This window comes from Lepisma saccharinum, chromosome 2 (genome assembly GCF_977018435.1).
Source record: "Lepisma saccharinum chromosome 2, izLepSacc3.1, whole genome shotgun sequence".
NCBI classification, from domain to species: Eukaryota; Metazoa; Arthropoda; class Insecta; order Zygentoma; family Lepismatidae; genus Lepisma; species Lepisma saccharinum.
Window position 1 is genome coordinate 41516305 of NC_139230.1, and position 19939 is coordinate 41536243.

A 19939-nucleotide genomic window follows, 5' to 3' on the forward strand; every position below is an offset into this window, starting at 1 on the left:
ACGTGACAGAGCTTTTGGATGTTATTTCGGACTGTGAATTTAGTAGATCAGATGTAATTAGTGGTGAAGAAGATGGAGAAAGTGACTGTGTTGACGATGAGTTAGTGAGTGGCACAGATTCGTGTTCAGAATGTGAAGTGATTCTGTAAATGGTGGTGTTCATAGTTGGTCTATGATGGATGGTAGTACCCGCTCAAAAAATCTCACCTTATGTGATGGTGATTCTTTCGACTTGCAGGTTAGTGGTGATCTTACCAATTTTGAAACTCCATACAAATCATTCCAGCAGTTTATGCCAGACCACTTATTTGATATTGTTGCAAATGAAACAAATCACTATGCATATCAATTCCTGGACAAGACGTATGACTTTCCTCCTCGTTCAAGATATCATTCTTGGCATGGGTGCTCTGCAGATGACATTCGGGCATGGTTGCCATCGACATTAGCATGGGACTTTGTAAAAAACCAACAGTAAACATGTACTTTGCTCAAAAAGATGGGCTTTGTGCTACACCAAACTTTTGATCAGTTATGGCACGAGATGATTATTGTTTACTAAGATCATTTATCCACTTCAATAATAACGACAATCTAATACCAAAGGGGACTCCCGGATATGACCTTTTGTTCAAAGTGAGGCCCATAATAGATGAATTGGAAAGCATTTACTTACATAATGTACAACCAGGGAAGTGTTTGTCGGTAGATGAATCTATGCTGAAATTTACAGGAAGACTATGGTTCAAACAATACCTTCCTTCAAAACCTTGTACCAAGTGGGGAGTGAAATTATGGTCTCTGTGTGATAGTAAAACTGGTTATCTTTGCTGGTTTGATACATATGTTGGGGAACAATACGATGATAATGGTGCTGGAGGAAGTTTAGGGGAGAGGGTTGTAAAACACTTGCTTGAAGGTTTTGAAGACCGTGGTAGAATAGTGTATGTAGACAATTTTTTTTCAAGCCCTTCACTTTTTGAACATTTATCCTTGGCAGGAATTGGTGCATGTGGAACAGTGAGATCTAACAGAAAAGGACTACCCCTTGAAATGAGGAATATGAAAATGAAGAAAGGTGACAGCCCTAAATTTTGGTACAGTAGTTCACAAAAAATGTTGGCTTGTGCCTGGCAAGATACAGGTCGTGTAAATATGCTTTCTACGTTTCACACTTCTGAATGTCAGTTAGGAAAATAACCAAGAAATCACCTACAGGATATGAAACTGTCATGAAACCACAGCTGGTTGTCAATTATAATCACTGCATGAATGGAGTGGACAAATTTGACCAGTTATGCACCAATTACAGTTACTCTCACAAAAAAAGTAAATGGTATCAAGTTTTATGGTACTTTTTTATTGAGGTGGCTCTGGTAAATGGAAGAATTACGTTCAATCATGCTAACAAGAAGAATATGATAGCAAGTGAATACAGGCATGCAGTTGTAGATGGACTTTTGCAGAACTATTCCCGTCCAGCTCCAAAAAAAAGTGGGTCGTAGATTGTCTGATGTCATTCCTACAGCAAGACTGACTGAGAGACATTTCATTGAAATGCAGGCTGATAAAAAGCATAAGCCTAACTGTGTAGTTTGCTCAATTTTGCCAGTGCAGTGTGTGAAAAAAGGGAAGGGGACATGCAAGAGGAAACAAACCATTTACTGTTGCAAGAACTGCCCAGGAAATGTCCCTTTGTGTCATTTTCCTTGTTTTGAGATCTACCACACAAAAAAGAACTTCAAAGCTACCTGTCAGTGCTAGACTGTAACATAAGCATAATTTTTTCATTAAAATCTACCTTAAAGTGTACTTATATAGAAAACTGATTTACTTTTGTAGACGTAGTATACGTAGTAGGGTTTTAGAATAATTATTTACAATTTTTTAAAATTTTGAAAAATCCTCAAAAAAACTACGCAGCGAAGGTCACATTCGCTTGAAAAAGTCCGCAGCGAAAGAGTTAATATGATTGCTTGTATTTTTGTGCAAAATTTCTGTACTGTCATTTTGTCAGTACTGGGCAGCAACAGGGCTATACTGATTTTCTGACCACTTGTGGTGCAAGGAACCTATGGCTAAAAAGCTTACAATGCAGGAACATAAAATCAAGATTTCCATAATAGCACTAGAACTAAGGAGGTGATTATTTACCAGCAATTTCCTGCATTTTAATTTTTTCGGCTTGGTCCCCTGAGAAATGTATATTTGAGGTTCCACTGTATTGTAGAGATAAAATCATTTGGGGGGGATGACATGACTGTCAGTGGAATAGATTATTTCCCAGTAATGAAAGCTAGCAAAAGAAAAATAAAAAGTTAATGTCACGACAATAAACTGAAGTGAATGAGAAATAATTATTGTTGTATGTAGCACTGTATTCTCCTACAGTCATGCAAAGTTGTGTTGAAAATAGTTCAATACTATGGCAAGGGGGTGGGGGGTAATTAATATTGACATGCAGATTTCATTTTTGATGGAAACACGAAATGTGAAATAACACATTGTAATGTTAATTTTTCATGATTCTGAAAGGTGAGAGTTGCATTTTCCTACCCTGTTTTGTCACGAAATGATGCAAAATGAACTGCAAAATGTGAAATAGACTCTCAAACATGAAATTTAGAGTTTATTTACAGATGCGACACTTCCTGAAATTTGCAAGTCACGGAAAATTTATTAATTCTGTTGTAAATATTTGAGAAGCATATTTACCAAAAATATGTGCCTCTAATAATAATGCATCCATGGAAAAGCATTTTTCAAAAAGGAAAATCTGCTGAGCAAATTTGGTTATTGCATCATCCCTATGGATGCTAATCACTTGAGATTTGCGAGAAGTCACTACAAAACACCCACCTTTGACATCATGTGGCCCCCATCAAAATATTTTGAAAAAATAAATAATGTTTGGGAAATTTTGGAATTCGTCATGTGATGTTGAAAGCAGGTCTGTTGCAATGATTCCATGCAAATCTCATGTGATTAGTATCCATAGGCCTGATGCAACAACTGAACAATGCTTCTCAGATTGAAACTGTTCATTTTTCTAATTACCAAGTAATATATGTTTTTACTGCTATACAAAGGTAGGGGCCAAATCTTGAGTGGTTTGTATTTGCATGTTCATAATATGAGAAACAATTTTTTTTTTAATGTGTAGTGTTAGGGGCCTGGTGGAACCTGAATTCCAAAATTTCCCGAAATTTAAAATTTTGTAAAGGCTTTTTAAAAAATATTGTAATATAAAAAGAAACAACATAATGTCAAAAGTGGGCCTTTCGTAGTGATTGACTGCATATTTCAAGCAATTAGAGGGTGGCTACTCACCGGGAATTCCTTGAATCCCAGGAATTATGCATGAATTATGCTTGAATTCTGCATGAATTTTTCTCCATAGACGTGAAAATTTGAAACTTTTATTAATCAAAATGCCATTGAAGTTTTTCACAATTTAGGTTGTATCGAGGAAGGAAAAGAAAGCTGTGTGGAAAATAAAACAGAACTCTCTCAATCTGTTTATTTTGTTAGTGTTCTTTACAGAACAATTTATCTGACAGAGGAAAGAATTTTGCAAGATAAGATATCTTGAAGTTGATTAGATACATTTGAGTTTGAAATTCTTATACAATTGAATTAACAATTTTTCATATATTAGTATATCCCATAACATTTGTGACTTGTTTTAGTAGATGTATTCTGAATCTGGGTATGCGAAATGATTGCATCTTAAATTAAATATTTTAAATATATACACCATTCAATTGAATTGAATTAGAATTTTTGGATACATTGAAATGATTACATGGACCCTTTATGTTGTTAATATATTTTTGTTTGTTTGTTTGTGTGTGTGTGTGTGGGGGGGGGGGGGGTTGAGAGATTGTAATATGTAAGGTTGAAATAGAGAAAACATCTGCATGTACCCTTGAATTTTTGGAAAGTTTGCCTTGAAAATCGGGAATTATACTTGAATTTTATCATAATCCTGGATACTGTCCACCCTGAATTGTCCCATAGGATTGATGCGGCAACAATGTTTCTCAGTGCATACTTTTACACTGGAAAAAAAATTAACTTTTTGCAAAACTGCCCATAAAGAATACTAGCTCCAAGTGAATTGATTTGATATTTGTGTGTACCATACCTTCCTATGCATTAAAGAACAACACATAACTAAAAAATCCTAGGGCAGCTGTTTTTAGCCATGAAACTATTGAAAATATCTAGGCACCAACAAAAGCAAACTACATGAATATTTGTGTGAACGCTGTAGGAGGAATTCTAAGCACATGTAATTTTGCAGATTTTTAAATATTTTTGCGGCTTTTCAAAAGAAGAGGAAAATGTGAAAACAGCTGCCCTGGCATCAGTCAGAGGTCCAGCACAGCCTTAGTGATGTCGCCTGTTACTGTCCTCAAGGGGACAGACACTGGGATAGCAGTTGTCCCAGCTGGCTCCCAGAGATTAAGTTCTGGTTTAGCCTGTATTTAGGCTAAGTTTTTGATGAAAATTTTTGTTAGAGTTTTGTTATAACTAGAAACTTTAGCGACTTGAGTATATTGAGTTATTTGCTCAAGAATTTGCCTCCAAAGAGTCTGTGCTTTGAGTGCAGGAGTTTCTTCTGTATCATCAGTTTGTCACAATTCATCCAAAGAGATAGAAAAGAGATGCATAAAAAAAAACAGAATATTAAATTTTTAGTGATAAAATATTAATCCAAATACTCTTATTAATGTGTTTTTGTTTCACATGTAGTGCATATCCTTTTTATTAATTAGATTTATCTTTCTCTTACATTAAGCTGAACTCACAACTTCATCATGTGAGGCAGTGTCTTCCACTCAACACAAAGGAACGGAAACAGATGCAGAATTGGAAGATGGTTTAACAGTGTTGGATGCATCTTCAGATGCAGAAATAGAAACTGCTGAGGCAACTGTAAATACTGATATTATGCTCAATGGTGAGAACAGTTTACATTGATTAAATTTTTAAAACTTTTGTGTGTTGACAACAAAATTGCATTTTTCTTATAGTTTCTGGTATAAACAATATTGAATTCACTTCTAGTTTTTCATGTGTTTTCACAGATATCACTTCAGTACCAGTACTTGTACATTTTTTTAAAACTGCATATTTTAGTGTATTTTTAGTACATTTTTTTGTTATACACTAAAATACTGAGTATATGATCTGTTTTAAATTAACCATAGGTCTTTAGCAGATACTATGAATTTCCTATTGGACTAATCTCCAACTGCACCATACAGTCAACTCTTGATACTACATACAACCTTTCACAGTTCCTGGGAAAAGGGTCATTATTTCGAAGGGGTCATTGTTGGACCAATTTTTGTACCAATTTTGATCCACCCCAGACCACCCACATGCCAAAAAAAAGTGTTACAATTGTGCTTAGGCTTTTCTTTTTAATGACTCTTGTGCAAAATTACACATTACATAATTTTAATACAGTGAAATCGCAATTATACTTTCGTGCTAGTACGTTTTTCTCTCATTAGTATGTTCTTGTTTCTTTCTGTCAGTCCCTGCCAATTCCCCTAAGGGTGTGTACTAGTATTATATTTCAGTTATGCAGATCACACTTTAAACTGCATAGGTATCCAGTGTCGATTAGCCCAACAGCATAAACTGAACTCAAAACAAGATTTGTCAAACTTACGAATTTTTATGTGTTCAATAGGGGGATTGTTATTTAAATTCACGTTAATCAATGTTTTTGATTGATTGATTGATTGATTTGGTGTTTTAAGTCCACTTTAAGCACAGGACTGGACCTACAGTTTAAAGTGGGATCCGAACCACTATGTGCCTCCACCGGGAATCGAACTCGTGACCCCTTGATTACAAGGCAACTAACGACACTACCACTGTGCCATCGGGGAGGCCGAATCAATGTTTTTTGTTGCCTTTAGGAACAGGGCTAACTTCCCTTTTCCACTAACAATCTCCCCATAAATAACGTTTCTTTTGGTTTTTATTTGTCTCTGCATTCTTTCCTATGTTGAACATTTTGTGACTTATTTTCAGCACATGAATGCTTCTGAAGAAAAGCACCGATTATATTATATTACATTATACTTAGAACCTGCATTCTTCTTGCACTGCTCTGAGTATTCAAAATGTTTATTATAGTGTTAGCTGCAAGATAAGAGTTATGGTTTTGTTTTTCAGAAAGCAGCATAAGAACAGAGACTGGCTTGTCTTTTAACTCCTCGCTTTGTGTCCGGTGTTCATATTTCGTAATCATCAAAGCAAAACAGTCTTGTGAAGCCGCAGATTCAAAACAATATCGTTTGTCTTCCAAATGAGTCATTGTGGTTATTAGCTGATAAGGGCAGGCGATGTTTGCCTTGAATGGAAGGGAGGGGGAAACAGGTGGTTGAATGAGTTTTAAAGGACAACACACTGCATGTGTTGAAGAAGAGAAGTCTTATCAGGATAGTGTGCTAATTTTCGAAGCAAGCTGCAGAAAGAAATAAAAAAGGAGGTTGAATTACTGCTTTATGCTTTCCCATGTTGTCAATTTTATGGACACACAAGCAATATTTCAGATGCAGAACCTAAATAAAAACCAGCACGTGCCTTATATATGCATAAATACAGTATATGGTACCCTTTTGTCAGTTTTGTCAGTTGTCACAGTTTGTCCTTGATGAAATTCACTGAATCATCCCCCAACTACTTCCTAACGAAGTCCATTATTGATGACAGTTTCTTCTTTGTTTGTTCTACAAGGTCTTTCACTTTCTAAAAGTGGGACCACATCTCTTTACTAGCACCCCGGTGTTTTAAGTATGCTTGCATACACATCCCCGCTTTCAGAATATCTTTCATAGTGAGGACATTTTCAGTCTCATCTTCCATTTCTTCCTCCACCTCTTCATCACTAGACTCCTGCTGCTCTCTGACTATATCGGCATCATTGAGGGTGCCCCAGACAGCAATGTCATTGTCTGCTGTTATGTACTCCTCATATGTGCAGTCTGGGGCCAAACTGCCACATTTCTTCATCGCACGAACGAGAGAAAGTTGGGGTGCGGGGGGAGTAGGGGGGCAGATGTAGGAGCTGTCGATTGGGCAGACTGCAGTATCGTGGAGGGGCCTGGCTGGGGCTTGGCATCCACTGGCAGCAGGCTGTCTGAGTCTTTGGCGGCAGAGGAAGGTACACGGAAGGCAGCCTCTTTGCTGACTGGTGGGACGAAGTGGGCATATTGGAAGCAGTTTGCGATCACTTCAGGCCTCACTGCCCTCCAACTGGCAACGATTCCTCCCTTGGCCCTGAACACATTCCACTTCTTGACCTCCTGGGTCATGTCAAGTTTCTACACCATACCACGTACAAGCATCTCATGGTACTTCACCTTCACCTGTTGGCCCCTTGTCCAGAGGCTGAAGCACACTTGTAGGGCAGGAAAACCAGCTCGATGTTCCAGAGATTGTTGAGAGAAGGGTGTGCAGGGCAATTGTCGATGACGAGCACGACTTTCCTGTTTGCCACACCCATCCTCGAGTTGAAGTCTTGAAGCCCTGAGGTCATCCATGCCTTCTTCTTGAAGTCATAATTACAAGGCAGGATGTTGCCCTTGAAACCTAGGGGATTCTTGAACTTCCCGATCATAGTGGGCTTCATTTTATCACTGCCATCCATATTGCAGCACAGAAGGACCATGATAATCTCTGTACTCCTCTTCACACCCTTGCACTTATCCCCTTTCACTGCAAGAGTGCGAGCTGGCATCAGGTTGTAGAACATCCCCAGCTCATCAGCGTTATACACATCTTGAGGCTGATAGTGGGTGAGAATTTTTTGGAGCAATGGCAGCCACTCACTCACTGATTGCGGTTTGACCGATGCACTTTCACTTTGTGGCTGGATATTTCATGATGCACTTTGAAACACTCCAGCCACCTGCTTGAACATTTAAAGTTTTCTATCCCCAACTTCAGGGCAAATTTGTTCGCCTTCTTCTGCATCATTGGTCCACTAATAGGCACGTTTCATGCTCTATGGTGGCCAAACCACTCCAGCACATCCTTTTCCAGGTTTGAATGCGTCGTGTCCTTCAAATTTTTAGATCTTACATTGTGGCCTTCCTTTTACACTGCATTCACGATTTCATCTCTCATTTTGAGAGATGTGAAAAGTGTCGACTTCGGGATGACATGCCACTGTGCAATCTCTGTCTTTACCATTTTCTTTTCATCCAGTTCCTGGATGATCTCATACTACTTTATCAGTATCAAGAATGTCCTCTTTCCACTTATTGTTCCGAAATCAACAAATCTGTAAAAAAATAGCGTGGGTCATCAAAAATCGTTCACAAAATCAAATCAAAAAATGCAAGCAAATCGAAATTGTGAAAAGTGTAAGTTGTCAACAAGCCGTAATTAAAACCAAGAGAAATCCAAAATCAAAATAAAAAAATGCAATGCACAAATCCAAGTTGTAATAGCACAAGTACAAAGAGAGGGTAACGTATCCAAGATCAAGCAAAATCACAATGGCAAAACAAGCCTGGCACGTAAGTAGTGGCCGTCATGTGCGAGGTAAAATTGGCACACTTGGGAGAGGGTAGGACAGAGGTCAAGTTCTATTGGATATCACTTAAGTGTGGTGTGGTGGTGTCTATATTTAGATCAGACCCACTTGTGGGCCGTAGAGTGCTCTTGAAGGGAGTGGCAACACAGCAAATAAAATGAATGCAACAAATGTATTTTTTTTGGCTAATTTCCTTCAATTTTTCAACTTTTATTTTTTACAAATTTTTCACGGTTCCCTGGAAAAGGGTTGTTACTTCAAGAGGGTTGTTATATCTGGGGTTGTAGAATCGAGAGCCGACTGTACCTTTACCTTTGTTGTTTCCTAGTATTCCTATTGTGGGATATTAAGTGATGGCAATAAAAAATATTCTTCTGTATATGAAAGATTTAGGACCTCTTTTGATGTGATTATGAAGTTTTCTACAGTTCAAAATCGTTGGTTCTAAGTTTCCTCACAATCTTATTTGCCTTGTGTGTTCTTTATTCTAGTATCCCTTCAATTTTTGCTGATTGCAAAATGTAAATGCATGTATGTCAAATTGAATCTACATCATTATGTGTAGAACATGCTGTAGATGAGGAATACATACAAATTTAACAACATTATGGTAAAAGTAAAGAAAAAAAAAAGTAGAGTGCTCCCCTGTGCTTTGCATCATGCCATGAAGGCATATAGGGGGTGTGGAGTTAGGGCCCCACACCTTCTTGATCTCGGCCAAAGGTGGGGGTGATGTTATCAGCACCATGCTCCTGTCTGCCTTTACCTCCCAGAGTTTCCTCCAAGTACCCACTTTTTACGATGCTGGGTGGGTGCCAGAGCTGCTCAAACAGGTGGAACAAATTCCAGTTCTCTGGCATGGTAGTCAGACTCCCTAACAACGGAGATTTTTTGGAATATGCTTATGAAGCTTACTTGGGAGAAAATGTAAACCAAAATAGTGTAATTATCAGACGTTGGAGGTTCATGCATGTTAACTTTTTATTAGTAATGGGCCGATATGAAATTTTGACCGATACCAATATAAAATTTACTGATACTGATAACCGATATTGTACTGATCCAAATGGTCCTTGAAGAAACTGAATAGTTCATTGACCTTTTTGATAAATGTTTGTTTTCATGTGACTGCAGTGCAAAAGAAGTTGCATATTTAGACATTTACTTTTTTAAAAAAATAGGGCATGTAGATTGCCCATAATAATTATAACAAAATGGCAGAATTTTGCACTAAATTATAAGATATTTATAGATATATCAGATCAGTAAAATAATCGGTAATTTTACCAATAAACCCATACACCAATATGCCTATATCAGCTGATTCCGATAGAGTACTGATTAATCTGTGGGATCCGTACTTTTTATTAAAAGTGCATATCAGTGAAGAAGTTGATTTGTAACACAAGTGCTCAATTTCTTGTGACACAAAAGTGTAGAAAATGGTTGTTATACTTCCTTGATTTGCTTTTGTGACTAGTGCATGAGATTTTGAAATTTCATTTGATTCTACACAAAATATCATAATTGTTTTCTGCAGCGAGTTAAAATTTCACCAAGCCATGAACAGGTAGTAATTCTGTTCTTCTCTTGGAAGAGGTGGTGATTGAATAGTTGCTTGTTTAGGTCCTTACACAACTTCAATCCTTTCAGCACAACTGCTTGTTTCTCGGTCTCCTTTTGTGTGTGTGTGTATTCATTGTGTGCATGCGTGTGTGTGAAGAATGTGCCAATCTCACAGTCAGTGCTTGCAAATCAAAGTTTCTTCAAGAGTGCTCTCACAGTCCTTGCAACGTGCTTCTTTTCCTTTGGTCATAAAACTCAACTCTGGATCAGTACAAGGTTTTTATTATGGTCCTGCACCGTGGCCATGCAGTCTCAGGCTTCAGGCTACGGGATGCATGCTGGTTCAAGTCTCCTTGAACTTTTCAACTGAGATTTCAGCCAGTGTATGGGCCTTGTGGGCACCCATCATCATGAGGAAATTGGGGAGCTACAAATGAGTAGCATAACCCTGTCATGGAAACCTACAACCACACATTATGGCCGTATTTAGAGGGTTTTTTTAGGTTGATTTGTTTGATTTGTTGTTTTAAGTCCACTTTATGCACAGTAACGCTAATGGGACTGGACCTACAGTTTAAAGTGGGATCCGAACCACTTGTGCCTCCACTGGGTATCGAACCCGGGACCCCTTGATTACAAGGCGACGATGCTACCATTGCGCCATCGGGAGGCCCTGGTTTTTTTAGGTTTCAACCCTCCCTCCCCCCCCCCCCAACTTCTGGCATGTTGGATTAATGGAAGTTCAGAATCCAAAATTTGTAACACATTTTCAAAAATTTATTCGCAGTTTCACAAGAATTCAACAGGGAGACAATGCTGAAATGATCGAGCTAGAATTTTCAAGCATTTTGAATTCTGAAATTTGAGTGAAATGCATTTAATTCTTGCAGCTCACCAGCAACCCCTTCATTTTCACTTCTGCTGTCCTCTTTCCAGCGCTGTTCCTGGATCAGACTGAAAATTCCCTTGTGATTGTCCCAAAATTCCCTATGACAACACTGTTAAGACTTGTTTCCATGTTAATAAAACATTGAAATGCTGACCAAGGCAAATTTATTGTATAAAAAAATATAAACTAAACGAAGATCTCTTTCAATTTATTGTGAATCTTCGTCTGAAGAAGACCCTGTTAGAGGGTGGAAACCTTTAGTTTTTAGTGTATACTTTTTTATACAGTTCCTTGGTCAGCATTTGAATGTTTTTTTTTTTTTTTACCAAAATTCCCGTTCCAACTTTTTAATTTCCTGTTCAATATGGATTTAAAATCCCCTTGTTAAGAGTTCAAACTTAGGATATCCAGCTTCAAAGCACATTACGTTCACTATCCTTCACCCAGAGGTCAGTATAGTACATACATTTAACCCATATATGGTCCTATAAAACACATACTTGTATAGTGCATAGTGGTTTTATATAATGCTGTTTGGTAAGCATGGTCGGAAAGTGGGATCGAACTGGCCCATAGAACCCCTCCCCCTTTCCCCAAATTGATATAGTTTATTGCAAATTACAAATAGCAGAACGTTTGTTAGTTTTATTGTTAATAACGGAAATAAAGTCCTGTTAGTTAGTATTCGAACAGAATAACAAAAAAAAAAACAGCGTTAGATTGAAAAATTGAGGTTACTACAGGCACCAGGTTATGTTTTACCATTTAATCCAAAGAATAACTGGTTCCACAATTTCCAAAATTCCAAAAATGAAGTTTTGTGAATGGTCAAACAACATAAACTTTATGACTAAAATTTCTCTTACTTTTAAAGCTTCTTCCTGAAGGTGTCTAAAATTTAATAACAAAATATAATAACTATGCATTTCAGTTCACACTGCATGAAATGTACAAAAATAATAATAAAAACAGTTGTGCTGCATATTCTTACATCTGATGGATAGAATTGAAAAGTCTCCTCAAGGATATAAGGACAGCAATAATAATAATAATAATAATAATACATTTGGAATAAATTAGTTTATTATTATGAAATTTTAATTGTTATTATTTATATTATTCAAATTTCTTGCGACTCACATATGGGAACAATTATGAGTGAACCCCCCCAAAATTTATCCTGCCTACGGCCATACCACACAGAAACCAAATAAGCCTCAATCTAATATCTGGGAATCCACAACTAGAGCCTAAAAAAAATTCAAAATTTCTGGGTATCATTCTGGATGAACACCTTAGCTATACAGAACACATAAACACGCTACAATCAAAATTAAGTAGTGTGTGCTATGCCCTTCGAGAAATGGTAGACATCTCAAGCACCCAAACTGTCAAGTGCCTTTATATGGCAAACTTTGATGCTTTATTAAGATACGGTATTATGGTTTGGGGTAACAAGGGCCACTCCAATGTCCTTTTTATGCTTCAAAAGAGAGCTATAAGAATCATAGCTGGAGTAAAGAAAACTTATTCATGTAGAACTCTTTTCCGTAAACTTAATGTGTTAACTCTTCCCTGCATATATATTTATGAATGCTTAATTTATGTTAAGCAAAATATTTCCAACTTTGCCACAAATGAGGAAATACATGGCCTAAACACAAGAAATAAAGACAAACCTCACATAAAACACTGCCGCCTTAACTTATGTAAGAAAGGTCCCTTAAACTCTTCCATAGACCTCTACAATAAACTACCACAAGATGTGAGGAAAGAACCAAAATTGATGATATTCAAGCACAAGGTAAAATCAATGCTTCTGAAGCATGTTTTTTATTCTATAGCTGAATACATGGAAGCTACTTTTACATAAGACAAATGTACATAATGCAGTATAATCACATATTATTCTTGTAAAATCAAATGTCAAATGAAAGTGGATAATTAGTATCACCTAGAAGTAGGCTGCAATGTTCTATATCTTCTCATGTTATTTTTTTTTTGTGATTTTGACATAATATGAGAGTAAGACCCAATTTTTTACAATTTTTGGCTATATATTTTGTATTTGTAAAATCTATTAATGTAGTATTGTATTGTAATGTAAGTATTGACATGTCCTATATTACCATGTACTGTAATTTGTACACACCGGTAGTCCTGGGACGCAAATAAACTAAACTAAACAACCTGTAACTGATTGAATGATCACCCACCTCTGCTGAGCCATGTGGGAGTGGCATCAAAGGGCCCCCTATAAAGATAAATGATGCTCAGTACCCATTTCCTGCTGTGATCCTGAAAGAGAGTCCACACAGTGCATAAAATGTAGTGCTGCAAGAAGGGTAAGAAAAATATTTATTTTTTCTGTCCAGGGCTTGGTAACCTGTTTGGTGCTGAAATGGTTCCATCATGCAAAGAACATAGAATTAGAAAAATAGTATTTTCAGAGATTATTCCATTTTGATGACCAATAATGAATGAAATATTTGAAGGAATATGAATGTAAGGTTTGCATAGCATGTCATTCAAAATGAATGCCTGTTATGATATGAATTTTTGCAATGTTTAGTGCCTAAAAGTCTGGGCTCTAGTCATAATAAGTGGCATGTTTTTAAAATTGTTGTTGGAAATCCAAACTCAAGTTGAAACGCTGAAGAATACATGTAACTAAACTTTAAATAGCAATTATGTTTTTGCAACAGTAAATTGTAACCGAATTTAATTGTTTTTCAGATCCTATACTTGCCAACCCAAGCAGCCCTCTTGTCCTAGATGTCAAAACAGAGAAAAGTAGTTAGCATAGGAAAAATGCAAGCAATATTAAATTCTAGACCTAAATGAAATAACCATGACCCATGTTACAGGTAGACAGTTATATTTTGTTCATATGTGAATGTGGTGGGAGAGAGTGTTCTACTGTGTATTGTTTACTTGCGTGTAAAACTTCAAGATGGGAAGATAATGAGTTTCATTTTGTGTAATTATTACTGTAAAATTTCAAGGCTATCATAAAATAAATTATATGATGACAAAAATCTTTGCAAATTTGTACGAGGTTTAATCCATATGCATAATGTTTTTGCTGTAGGAGTATTACTATCTATATTTTGTTGACAAGTTAATCTTGATAATCAAGGTAATGAACTTTTTCCATCACCGTGTTATGCTGTGTTTATTTATCTATTATTTGACATATATTTGTTGACAAAAATATTTATATCTACAAGATTGTTTTCTGCTTATAATGTTGCAATGCTTGCCATTATATGTGTTGTTTTTAAGAAATAAATTTGCATATAAATGCTAGTAATGTAACTACACTACAGCATACTTCACAAACAAACTCCATTTCTTATGAACCAACTTGCATGTAAGTGTGAATGATACTAAAATTGAGCCATGTTAGAAGCATTAGAAATGTTGAAATTTTTGTAGTTGACATTGATGTAATTTGAACTCTGTATAAGAATTTCTGTAAACATTTAATTTACACAAGTGACATTATGTGAATATATTATGTAACTATTGTTACTTGACAAATTTCTAAATTTGTATGATAAGTAACTTCTGTGATCTTATCATTTAGGAAGCTAATTTCAATTCCATAAGCAGGGCTGGTCTTAGGTGGGTGTGGTGCCTAGAGGATACAATACATGTAGGGCCTTAATCAAAGTTTTTCAGAGTTATGAAATAGTGAGATCCTTATTCTGAAGTACAGGTGTCCTACACAGTAAAAATTAAATGTTATCACAATTAATGAACAATTAATTTATTTATATTAATTTATATATTATCTATCTTAACCTAAGGGAGATTTCACACCAAAGGGACAGGCGGCAAGCTGTAAGTGACATGTGTCACAAAGAGACTTATCAAGATTAGACAGACCTACAGTTTAAAGTGGGGTCTGCACTACTATATGCCCAGGATCAACTGTTTACGATGTAATACGTTACCTCTACGCCAGTAATATTTCTATATTTGTCATCAAGCCTAGACAAAATTAAATTATTACTCTTTATGATTATGCCAGAATTTATTTATCAGTATTTAATTTCAAGGGTATATGTTAATTTTTGTATAAAATTTTAAATACTGCAAAGACAGTATTTACGAGGGAAATTCTTGCGATTCGGGCATTTTCTTTTAAATAGAGAATTTACTGGGCCATGGTTTCACAAAAGGTTGAAAACTACTGCTGTAGTGTCTTTGCTTTATCCAGGCAGGAAATAAAGCGAAAAGTCTGGCATATACAATTTGAGGTCAGTGCATGTGATTTCTCAGTTTTATCAAGGACAACATGCCTCTCCCAAGTTTAAATAACTTGCACAAATTTTTACATGATTTACATATTACAATGTCACTTCTTACGTTTTTTTCTGGTGACTAATGAACTGATTAGTGCAATTATATTGGTATCATCATGTGAACTGAGCAGAGAAACAAGTGTCGCTTGCTGTGGATCACTTACAGCTAGTTGCTTTGGTGTGAAACTCTCGTGTCGCTTGTTGTCTGTCACTTGAATGTGAAATCTCCCTAAGAGCAATAAGCAGAATATGTTGAAGGTTAAAATCAAGAACTATGGGAGGCTAATAAAATGTCTCGAAACTATTGTTTCTTTTTGTTTCCAATACGCCACAGCTGCCAAGTTCATTGTATTTGATTACAAAACTGGGCATGACCAATATCAAATTATTATTTTATCTTTCAAAGTGACAATTTTTAATCATATCTAATAACAATCATTGGGGGATCCAAAAGAAAACAGAATTTTGTAATGAAAAATTGTGTAATTATTTTTAGATGTTACAAATTTAATCTCGTTCAAAGTAGGGTCCATTTGATGCAATGCACCCATCTAAACATGCTTTCCACTTTTTGAAGCAGTCCTGAAACTCTTGCAAATAGATGCCTTTTAATGCCTCCGTCGTTTTTTTCTTCACCTTCTCCACATCCACAAAACGTTTTTCTTTGAGGACTTTCTTCATTCAGGCAGTAGCGGCTCGTGCCTAAAATAACAGGTGAAGAGGTACATTTATAGGCAATGAAAAACAAATAGTAAGTGTCAGTGGGCCCCCCACAATTTAAAACGTCTTTTTTGTCTTCATCCGTCCATCTGGAAAATGGTGTCTGCAACAAATTACACACTAAGTCATTTACTGATTTACTGGGTTCATTGTACAAACCACAGCTCAACACATGAACACAACACATGATAGGAAACTCGAAACACACATGCGAAACAAGATCTCGCGAGAATGCAACGATTTTGCCACAACCACTGGATGCAATGTTTTCTGTTGACGAGAGAACTGCTGCACCTAGATTGCGACACTTGTTCAATTCCAATGCTAGGTGACATCAACGTTGCCATGACAACAGGCTAAAGTCTTCCGCAACCTGGCGGCGTCTGCTCTTGGTTTGTTTATGCTACAACGAACTCTTCACATGCGTAGCGCCGAGCGGCGTATTATTTGAGTATTATCGTGTGCGTTCTGCTGGGCAATAGTTTAATTTAACAAGCAAATGAAAAATGTCAATATTAATTTGAAAATTAGGTGAAAACATCTGCAGTTGTTGCACTTGGCCTGCCGCCACTGCATTCGGGGGAATAAAAAGAAGTTGCACGGAGTAAGATCGGTTGAACATGGCAGGAAGATAAGCTGGATCATGCTGTTTTTGGTTAAAAATTGTGTCACACTTGAGGCTTGATGTGCTGGCACGTTGTCATGGTGAAGCCACCCCTCCACACTTTACAACAACTTGGGATGTTTTCATCTCATCGTTCCTAACAGCCAACAGAAAACAAGAGTTTCACAACCGCACGTTGTTCAAACTTTTCAGACATCACAAAAATCGACCAACAAGCAAGAGGCGCTTAACAAAATTAAATACTACATTGCACCACGACTTCACTCGATGATGTCGCTCGGTAGACTGATACAGAAGGGTCCCTGCAAAAGACATCTAGCGGTGGAAGCATCTACATTGTAGTACCTGCCCACCAAAAAACAATTCTGGTTTCTTTTGGGTCCCCCGATGTACTGTATTATAATTCTCTTTTGTTTACTTTTTGAATGTTGATGCTGTAATGAATCTCATTGTTTGATATGAAACAATAATTTCACTACATGATTTCATTTCATAATTAAACAGTAATGGATATTTCGCTGAAAATCTACATAGTAATGGCATGATTGACATATTTGAACGTTATCTTTTATGTAGTACTTTATTTGGAATATGATTTCAGTGGTGTGTGATTTATCTGGTGTAGGCCCCCTGGGCCTTTTTTGTGAGTGCCCAAGTTGCCTTTCTCTAGGGCCGGCTCTGTCCATAAGTGAACAAATTTAATATCAGAGTGACAATTCATTTATATATTCTGTAAGTAAATGAAAAATGTAAAAAACTTGCTTTTTGTATGAAAGACTTTTCCAAATATCAAGCCGGAAATAAAGAATGCCAGCAAGAATATACAGTATTATAAAAGATCCAATGATGGCAGGAAGCACGTCGTTGCCTTGTAATCAAGGGGTCCCGGGTTCAATACCCGGGGTAGGCACATAGTGGTTCGGATCCCACTTTAAACTGTAGGTCCAGTCCCGATTAGCCTTACTGTGCATAATGTGGACTTAAAACACTAACTCGTAGCTCGTAGATGGCAGGAAGCAGACCTATTCAACTTGTAGCAGTGTTTGATCTACTTTCAATAAATTCCTGTATCACTTTTATTTATTTGTAGAAGCTTAATAGAGTAGCATTCCAGTACATATGTATTAAGTTTCCTCTACATAACATCAGTAATTATTTTGCTGTTGTCAAGTTACTGTTTCTTTGTTTTGTTACCATTTGAAATTGATGATTAATATTTATTATTTGTACCTGGCTCTCAACAATAAAATGTGACAAATTACATGTACTCTAAAGGAGTTAAAATATCATGGGATTGGTAATGTCTAGATATTTACACAATACATTCATTATTTCATTTATTTGATATATTCACCTCCTTAATAGCTATTATTATTAGATCCAAACACTGTTCAGTAATTGAAAATTATATTTTGCTTTTTTTATTGTATGTATGAATCGATAAATAAAATGTGCATTTTTCAGTTCCTAAAAAACTGCATATTTGATTTCCTAAATTGTGTACTTGGTTTCCAAGCAATTATTTTGTAATGTTGCTATACTGTGCGAGGATACACTAAATTTAATTTCTTACTGTTAAGTAATTTTAGTGAAGACAAATACAGATGTTTTATGTGCATCATAGACAGACACTTTTTGCAGCAACATTTTAGCTCATTTAACTTTGTTTCAGTAAAAGTTTAAATATTTGAGAAATTTGCAGCTCGTAATTGTAATGAATGGTGGTAACAGTAGGTCACAGCAACCAATTTAATATGACATGCAATATGTAAACTAATTTACAGAAATACCTTAAATGCGGATTTTCTACAGCCTTGTAACCAGCAGTTTGAAAATAAACACCATAATTAGATGGGTGATAAATGCTGTGGTGGTCTAGTCAGTAGGGTGTCTGACTGCCATGCAGGAGACCCAGGTTCGATTCCCAAAGTGGGTGATCTAAGGTTGGAATTTTTCCAGCCATGTCCCCGTATAAAGTGGCTCTGGGACCCACCCAGCCCAATGGGTACCTGCGGGGTAAAGGCCGGCATGATGCTGGTTACAACACCTCCAACATGGCTGAGACCTAGAATATGTGGAGCCCTACCCCCACATCCCCTAATGTGCCTTCATGGCAGGCTGCTATATGCACAGGGAAACTTACCTTTACTTTATTAGATGGGTGTCTGATGTGATTCCAAAAAAAAACTGCATATCTTATCTCAAGCTCACACCATTTGCCCTCCTTGGGTATTTCAAATACAGTAATTCAAATGGTGCTTCTCTTGTAGACATTTGCCAAATGAGATTTGAATAAAAAGTTCGGTAGAGAATCCAACAACACATTTTCATTTCAGTATCCTACAATGCAGCAGAGCAGAGCTTCCATTTGTTCAGTATTATAAGAATCATATTCTGTGCCACCAAACACATGCAGTAGTGCATTATAAATAAATGCACATTACACCTTTGCCATGTAAGCACATGCAGGAGATGTAGAGGTACACATTGTAAGCATAAGAGTAATTTGCACATCTTCCCTGCTGTTTTGTATCTGATGCATGGCTCGTATTATTTTATTAACTTATTGAAAACATTTCAGATACAGCATGAATGGCAATTTTATGCTCAAGTTGTCAACGAGGAAAATTACAAACAACAAAACAACACATAAAAGATTAACAAAAGTAAGATATTAGTTCTGAGGGAATAGAATAGAATATAAAAGTATTTTTATTTACTTCAGAGTGAGGTTCAGCCTTAGGCTGCTCTACCACCTAACTCTGGAAATTAATATTACAATATATATATTTACAACATAAAAATCAAATGTATTGCATGAATGAATTTAACATAAATGAGAAATATAATTCATGTTAAGGGGAATAAATAATGTGGTTGATAATATAAAATATAAGCGAGTTACTAAAGTTATATCCGCGAAACTTACTTGTAAACTAGTAACTCGCTTATGTCTTATATAGAAATATAATGTTAAGAGAAAGGTGAAAGACACATTAACACACACACACACCCACACCCACACACATGCTTGCACATATACACACGTGTACATACACACTTTCCAAAATGACACTAAAATAATTTATACACAAAATTCATGGTTTTACTTTACTTGGTTCTTGTTGCTTAGCCATATGAGCTAATGCTCAATTGTTGTTTTTGCAATAAAAATAATTGAACTTGTTCTTTGAAGTTTTTGGGTGATGTAGAAACGTAATCTGGAAGAACATTCCAAACCTTTGCAAACTAGAGGAAAAAGG

At 36.4% G+C, this 19939-nt stretch overlaps 1 protein-coding gene across 2 annotated transcripts in view; it reads left to right on the forward strand.

Annotated features, from left to right (window-relative positions):
- The window catches only part of LOC145984013 (cyclin-D-binding Myb-like transcription factor 1), a 101207-nt gene extending 83088 nt beyond the window's left edge, over nucleotides 1-18119 (forward strand). For both annotated transcript variants that reach the window (XM_083117321.1, XM_083117322.1), the window contains exons 13-14: nucleotides 4805-4966; nucleotides 13758-18119. In XM_083117321.1, the coding sequence (XP_082973447.1) occupies nucleotides 4805-4966; nucleotides 13758-13822 (227 nt within the window). In that variant the 3' untranslated portion in view covers nucleotides 13823-18119. The remainder of the gene's footprint in view (nucleotides 1-4804; nucleotides 4967-13757) is intronic.
- Nucleotides 18120-19939: the final 1820 nt, after the last annotated feature.